Source organism: Doryrhamphus excisus, chromosome 5 (genome assembly GCF_030265055.1).
Source record: "Doryrhamphus excisus isolate RoL2022-K1 chromosome 5, RoL_Dexc_1.0, whole genome shotgun sequence".
NCBI classification, from domain to species: Eukaryota; Metazoa; Chordata; class Actinopteri; order Syngnathiformes; family Syngnathidae; genus Doryrhamphus; species Doryrhamphus excisus.
In genome coordinates, this window is record NC_080470.1 from 15,833,787 (window position 1) to 15,841,769 (window position 7,983).

A 7,983-nucleotide genomic window follows, 5' to 3' on the forward strand; every position below is an offset into this window, starting at 1 on the left:
GGATTAAAAGGAAGAAGCCTTATTTTCCCTCGCCAGTGCTCAACAGTCACTGCAAGGTGCATATTCACAATCCAAAGGCCAAACTTGCAGATAATTCCACACCACAGACATTCTGAGCTTGCCAACTTTGGTTTTGCTGTGTGGTCCATAACATCATCACACATCAAGATTAGCAGAAAACTCCACACCGATATTTTGATGATATTGGAGCAATTGTTGCCTTACTTATTTGTCATCCGGTTGAACAATGGAGCACACATGCTCCAAGACTGTGTGAGTTTGACAAGTGGAGATAACACAGTCCCACCCTAAGTACATTGATAGGGTACACAAGTGCAAGACGAAGAGGACAAAAGCAAAAAAACAAAACCATGCAACATGAGTGTGGCGGGTGCAGAGATCGCTTTATTCAATGATTAACTCAACTCAATCACGTCCGTAAGTGGCTGGCTGTCCATTCCCTGCAGTTAATCCGCAGCCAAAAGATTAGAGGCGCTAATGCAACGTGCTGCTTTTAATCCATGCAGGTTTACACTCTATTGTTTGAGCTTTGGGGAGAGAACTTGAGCGTACTCACCCGGACAAGAGAGCTCTTAGCCTGAGCTCTCTGGGGTTGGACTCCAGGTGCGCCCTGCTCCCTGGCCGCCCGGCCCACGGCCCCAGAAGAACCATTGGTGGTGCCGGGCTTGCGCGGCCTCTGCTTGATGCCATCCAGGAGGCGCACCAGCAGGATGTTGCTGGGCAGCTCGTCCACGCCGCACTCCACCAGCGTGCGGCACTCTGGACAGCGCAGTTCCCCGCGCGAGCCCACGATCCTTTGCAGGCACCGCCGGCAGAAGGTGTGCTGACAGGGCAGGACCTTGGCAGATGCATCCAGCCGCTCCAGACACACGGGACACTCCAGCAAATCCAGCAGGACGGACTCGTCCATCCTTTCGAGCGCTCTGCTGTTGTTTTCAGCAGGAAAGGACCACGCATGTCACGTCACTTCCATGCCTCAGTTACGGTCGCCATGGCGTGTGCATGAGCTGCAAAAATAAAAAAATAAAAGAGTCAGGACGTGCAAGTGAATCAACAATGTTGACAACCAGGTCACGTCATGCATACATGCATATGTTAAATAGACACGACATTTGCACACAACGAGTGCTACAATTATTAACAATTGTTTTCTTAGTCCACGAGTGTCCAAAGTGCAAAAGGAAACCGGAGTCCCCGGAGAAAACCCACGAATGCACAGGGAGAATATGCAAACTCCACACAGAGATGGCCGAGGGTGGGATTGAACTCGGATCTCCTTGCTGTCTGCTCACTAACCACTCGATCGCCGTGCAGCCCCATAAGGTCAAAATATCAAGAGAAAAGAGTTGCAATTTTACATGAATACACTTGTAATATTATGAGGAATAGTTATTACATTTTAGTAGCATAAACAAATATTAAAAGAAAAAAAAGACCTTTTTTAAAGGATGTAATATTATGAGAAAAAAACTCCAAATAAAGACATTTTTGAACAAAAACAAAAGTTAGAATGTTATGAGAATAAAGTCAAAATATAATGGGAATTAAGTCATAAAGATGATAAAAATATCTCGAAATAAATTTAAATAGTTGGAAAATTTAAAAAAAAACTAAATGAAAAAAACAGCTGCAATTTTAGCAGATTAAGTCAAAATACTGTAATCATAGAAAAAAGTCACTTTCTAATGAGGAAAAAAAGTCAATTTTCTGTTTTTTAAAGAAAAAGCCTTTTTTAATATTTGTAATATTACAAACAACAAATAAATAATTTTAGGAAAAATTGGTTGTGTAAAAAGTTATAATGTTCAGAGAATAATAATAATGTTAAAAGAATAAAGTCAAATCATTGGAATAAAGTCATATTTATGAGAAGAAAATTTACAAGAAAGTTGAAATTGGGGGACAATTAAAGACAAAAAAGCAGAAATTGAAAACAGATGTAATGTTATGTGAATAAAGTCAAAATATTAAATGAAAAACAGGAAAAAAGTCGCAATTTTACATGATTAAACAAACGCATGTGGAAACATGACAGTTCCCCAAAGTGTATTGACTTTTTGGAAAAAAAATTAAAAAAACGTAGATCAGTATAAAACTGAAATGTAACACGTGTTATGAGCGCTATGCAATATTTCTGAGTTTGGTCACAGTACATGTTTTGGATGCAGTAAAATGCGTTTGATGCACAATGAGGTGTTACACTTTGGGAATCATGGTCACTGAAACGTACGTTCCACCGTTTTATGTGACAATAAATCATAATCTGTTAATTTTATTTTTACTACGTTACATTCTTCTGCACTCTGCGTATATGCCCCGCCTGCACCCAGACAGAAGGACTACTGTTGTGGTGCTGAAACCAATGCACATTGTCAATCCTCTTTCTGCCTGTCTGGAGGCGAGAGACCAGGAAAACAGACAAGCATGTACACAGCAACATATTGAAGCCGGCAAAATGATCTAGTTCATTTTCATTTATTGTGTGATTAATTTAATTATTTATCATCCCAGGCGTAGTGCCCAAGAGAAATATTGTCACGTTTTCATCTTGTGACACCCCTAGTCCATAGTGTCCCAAGTGTAAACGTAGCACAGAGACAGTCAAGGCTATGAGGAAAACAAACTTTCGCACACTTTGTGGCTGTTTTGGACCCTGTGATTTTGTGAGGATCCTTATGATGTTTTTTACCCAGTTCTGTGCCACGGCAGCAGCAAAGAACACCTTCAACTTCAGCGAGTACGCTGCTGATGTCAGTCCTGAATGGACTGCTTGTTTCGGAAATATCAGAGATTTGCATGCAGGCTGATATAATCCCATATCTTTGATCTCAACACCTGATGTTGATAATGGACTATTACTAGTCAAAAATGTATACCCATTTCAGCAACTTGAATGGATTTCCTGCCTAGTGCTAAATCTAGTCAAATGCACGTTCTGCCTTGTGATGAGCATTGCTCAGTCGGCGTCAGTAATTGTCCAGTGGGACAAGAATCAGACTTGATCGCCAGAAAAGTATTCCAAGTAGGCCTGCCAAGATAATGGATATATCGATTTATCAAACGATTAAAAAAACAAAACCACTAATTATGGGCCCTCAATAAATTGATGTATATACCATCTTTCTGTGCTACAGAAGCTTATCTTGGTATTCCATCCGACTGTGTTCAACCGTAGAGACTCCACAGTCATTCCGAATAGATACTAGCCATAATAAGAAGCTGGCATGCATGAATAATGCAAGTTCATTTTGAAAAATGACATTTCCATGTGTTTGGTTTACTAAATAAGCCCCCCCTCCCCTTAAAAAGGGCCAAACAAAGCCAGACCTCAACCCTGCGGCTTGGTTATGGCTGATTAGAGTAAGCACAGGTGCTTAAAGTTGACATTTAATCTAATTTACAGCAAAGCGGATAAACACACCTGTGTTCCGCCATCCCACATCCTCTGGCGGCGGCGTTTTGACAAAGCAGACAGGAATTACACCGTGCTGCTTCCTTCATGTGGAATAAATGCAATCAGGATGCATGGATTTTTGAGCCATTACATGATCAGCATCGGGGTCCCACACCAACGACCTGCGGGCCGTTTTTGACACGACAGGACATACATTGTGGCCACCTACTTGACATGAAAGATTAGTGTAATTGCGGCCCTCCAAAGCCTGGGCCACTTCAGAGGTACTTGCAGGGGCAAGCACAAGCCAACCCTGAACTCACAATGAGCTTGTCACACAGTTAAATGCACAGGGTGGGGGAGGGAGTCACTTGACGGTACACTAACTACAATCACTGTGCCAAGACACAAATGACAGCACAGTGTAACAGTTAAGTGAACATGCATAGGCCAACTACTACTACGGGAAAAAATAAACAACTAGAAATAATCAATAAAATAAATACTGCAAGATAAATAAAAATTGACTGAATCATTTTGCCGGCCTCAACATATTGACATGTGCACGCATGTATGTTTCCCTCCTCTCTCGCTACGGAACGAGTGAGCACTCCTGTCAGTCATTCAATCTCTTTGCCCCAGCGGGGAGAGGCGGGGCGCTACGCACTAGCAAGTGCACTACTTGCTAGCTATGCGTGTCGCTGTGCTACACGATAGAATACTTTCTCTGTGCCTGTTGCGTATGAAACACCATCTGATTTCAGCTTGTCTGTGCATTGTCACTTTGTGCCATGAAAAGGTTTGTGACAAAGACAATGAAATAAATAATACAAAACGGTGGCACGTTTCATTGACACATTTGACTGCAACCAAAACATGAACTTTGACCGTTGAACTCCATCATTCACAATCATAATGTGAAACATGAACACATATTTATTTCCATTTCTGTGCATTCTAGTGCTGGGAAATATCAGCTTGCTAGCAAGGGTGTCATGGGGAAAACCTATTTTGACACTAAAGCCCTGACAAAAAAAAAACAAAAAAAAATGTTCCATTTACTTGTATATTAACCAAGCTACAGCAATATTATTATTGTAGCAGCTAACATGAAAAACTTATTTTTATCTCACAGACTAACATGATGAGTTGCTAATCGCTAGTCCCATCGTCATTTGGCTACAAAGACTCAACAAGATGCTGGTTTACCATCAGCATTTTTGGCCTGAGGACTTGAGCCCACATCTTGTGCTGGAAGACACAGCCATCGCAAGGAGAGCGGACATCGTAAGTGTTGTCGCTGTGTGTTGTTGACAGGACTAGCATAAGTGTGTGTATCAATGCGCCATGAAAAGAAGTTTGGGTTTTTAAATAATCAAAATACAACAAGACACTGCAACTGTTCCATGTTATCATCAGTGTACGTGTTAATGCATGATCACAGCATGGATATCAAACCATGCAACGTTGTTGGAGGGTTTTTGGGTTTTTTTCAAAGAGGGTTTCATAGTCCAAAATACTGTAGGTGTATCCCAATTGTACAATTGCATTGTAAGCTAGCTCAAGTTAACTCATTTTCCTGTGTTAGAATGCGCAGAAAAGGGAAAGAAATAGTGTATGTGTTCATGTTTAACCTAAGCATTGGGAATGATGGGAAAAATAACCCAAAAAGCGCAGTTCCCCTTTAAATGGCGACACAGTCATCCCTCGCCATTTTGCACTTTGAATTTCACGGCTTTTCAAAAATATATTAATAAATCATGCTGTTTTGTGGTTGAATGTGGCCTATTATTTGTTTGCATATATAAGCCAATTTAACAAGGCTTTTTGCCTAAACAAAGTATTTTCAAGATTTAAAAAAAAGACTCAATTAAGCAAAATACATTAACGCCTTATAAAATAATTATAAGGCTCTCATTAGATGCATTCAAACATGTTGTGATGATATGTAGTATTCTTCATTGGTCACTATGTGTCAGTAATGTTGCTGTAAATGTTGATGAGACACACAAGCACCAGATTTGATCAGAACAACAGTTTTTTTTATGGCAGCAACAATAACTACAATTCCCGTCGTAACCCACACCAAGCTGGAACTCAACCCCTGATGTCACTTCCTGTCCGGCCCCCACTCAGCTCCCCAAGGGAACACATCGACAGGGCCACACACAAGAACCGTCTTATTAAGGTCTTATTATATCTACCATGTGGGGTAATAAGAACGTAAAAGGTGATTATAGGGGTGTTAATTGATATCTCTGTATTTAGAAGGTGGTCTCTTTGCTCTACTACCAAAACTACCAAAACATTCAATTTATAAATAAGAAACCCTACTTTGTGGAAAACGTATGAGGTCTGGAACCAATTAACTGTGATAAACAGGGATTACTGCACTTCATTTTATTTGTTAAACGTCAGTTTCAATTAAGTGCTTGCAAATTGTAGATATTACATGTTGACACGGCCCCCACTGTGATTTAAGCATGTCAGCCTCACATTCACCAGATGCTGGAGTGTGTGGAGTTAGCGTGTTTTCCCCCCCACGTTCCAACAACATGCATGTTATGATCATCGTAGAGTTCACATTGTCCATAGGTGTGAATGTGTGTTTGTGTGTGCCCTGGCATTGACCGGTGGCCATTCCAGGGTGCACCCCAGCTGGGTTAGATTGCAGCTCATCCGTAGCCCGGATGACAAAAGACGAATGGATGAATGGATGCCATTTGAACTGCAGCATAGAGCATATTGCTTCTAGTCATGCCATATGTAGTAAATCCATCTTTGCTTTGCTGAGTCATGCTGTGCTCCAATGTCACGTGACCGTTCATCTTTTCATCTCCATGGTCACTTGCAACATTACGTAATTTCACAACAACAGTCGGGAGGACAAAAAGTGCAGTGCAGTATTGCTTGTGATAATTGTTATGAGTGCTTGCTAGTTTATGAAAGTAGTTTGTGCTAACTGGCGACGGCGGGGGACAGGGTGCTGGTGTTCACTTTTAACAAGTTTCTACAGCACTTTAATTACTTCCTACGAGGACAAGTACAAAAAAGAGCAACAAAAAAGAGAAGAATTTCGTCTTCCGGAAAACTTACCTCCTGTTGTTGCTGTTGCTGCTAAGCTCACTAGTCAGCAAGCTCCCTAAAAAGCCCAAAGAGACTTCTATTATGCCGCCTTCGTTTGTCGGCCCTCTTGCCTTTGTAAGTCTTTCGCACGTTGAAACATGAACAATTATATCGTGATAATATAGCGGACAATGAAGTTAAAGCTTAGAACACGAACAGAAGAGACGAGAAGTCCAATAGCGCCGAGCGCCATGCTAGTAATTGTGTTCTGTTCTGTTCTGCTGGAGACACACAAGAAGGGAGAGGGAGGAGGGAGATGTGTGGCGTTCATAGTCACTGGGAATCGAAAGTGATCGTGTGTAAGTAAGCAAAAACACAAATAGCTGTACAACGTGTTCTCGAAGCAAATTCGTGTGGGTACAAATCGAAACTTATAACTTTGTTTCACTACATCTTGTGTATTGTTTTTCTTTTAAATATATAGTGCATTTGGGCCATTTCCGAGGCACATATGGAGTGCACATCTAAGCTTTGTTCGTTGGGCGTGAACTTACATCACGTGACCGTGTGTCAGACGAGAGACACAGTTTGCCTTTTACCTTGGGATGAACTTTGACAAAGGAAGCAGCAATTAAAATATATGCACCACACTTTAATTGTGGAGTATTGGATTATTGGCATATGTTCTCAGTTTAAAAAATAGAAAATCTGTTGACCTTCTGTATATGTTAACATTTTTAGAGGTTGTTAACATGTCAACGAGGTTTCTAGACATAAACTAACACCCCTATATTCACCTTGCACTCATATTACCCAATATAGTCGAAATACTATGAGAAAACATAGACATAGATATGACTTGTGCTTGTGTGTGGTGCCATAAATGTGTTCCATATGAGAGGAGACTGAGCTGTGGGTTATGGCCGCAAATGTAGCCTGTGTTATTCAGGATATCGTGAGGTCATTTAAAGCTGCAATAAAAACCTGTTTTTCGGGCAATCATGTCTGGTGCTTGTGTGTCCCACCCTACATTACTTGAGACCCGATGACCAGCAGTACCTCAATGTAAAGCATTGACTGTCAAAGGCAACCCTCTGCTTCCTATTACCGCCGACCCTCATTTCAAGATGTGTGTAATATTAATCAAACAATAATATTAATGAAATATTAATGAATTGCATTATATGTGTAATATGAATAAAATACCTCAAAGGACCCCTGGAACCCCGGATTTATTATTGTAAGTAAACAGAGATCTGATCTGTGACCTGATGAGGACAGGTAGTATAGAAAATGGAGGGATGTTAATCGTCATACACCCCACTATATGTTAATGCAAAAAGCGCAATCTTTAAATAAATATTACCGCTGTAAATTATGATTAATAGTTGAAAATAATTATTGTTGCATAACCACAAACATGAACAAATACTCATTGCCCTCTAGTGGCCAAAGCAGGCGTCACATTGCAGTCACGTGACAGGAATAAAACCACGCCCCCT

General features: G+C 40.9%; 1 protein-coding gene across 1 annotated transcript in view; it reads right to left on the bottom strand.

Annotated features, from left to right (window-relative positions):
• The window catches only part of sh3rf1 (SH3 domain containing ring finger 1), a 50,896-nt gene extending 44,120 nt beyond the window's left edge, over positions 1-6,776 (bottom strand). The window contains exons 1-2 of the mRNA XM_058074416.1: positions 6,512-6,776; positions 578-1,028 (exon numbers count right to left, since the gene is read on the bottom strand). Coding sequence (XP_057930399.1) covers positions 578-931 — 354 coding nt within the window. The 5' untranslated portion in view covers positions 932-1,028; positions 6,512-6,776. The remainder of the gene's footprint in view (positions 1-577; positions 1,029-6,511) is intronic.
• Positions 6,777-7,983: the final 1,207 nt, after the last annotated feature.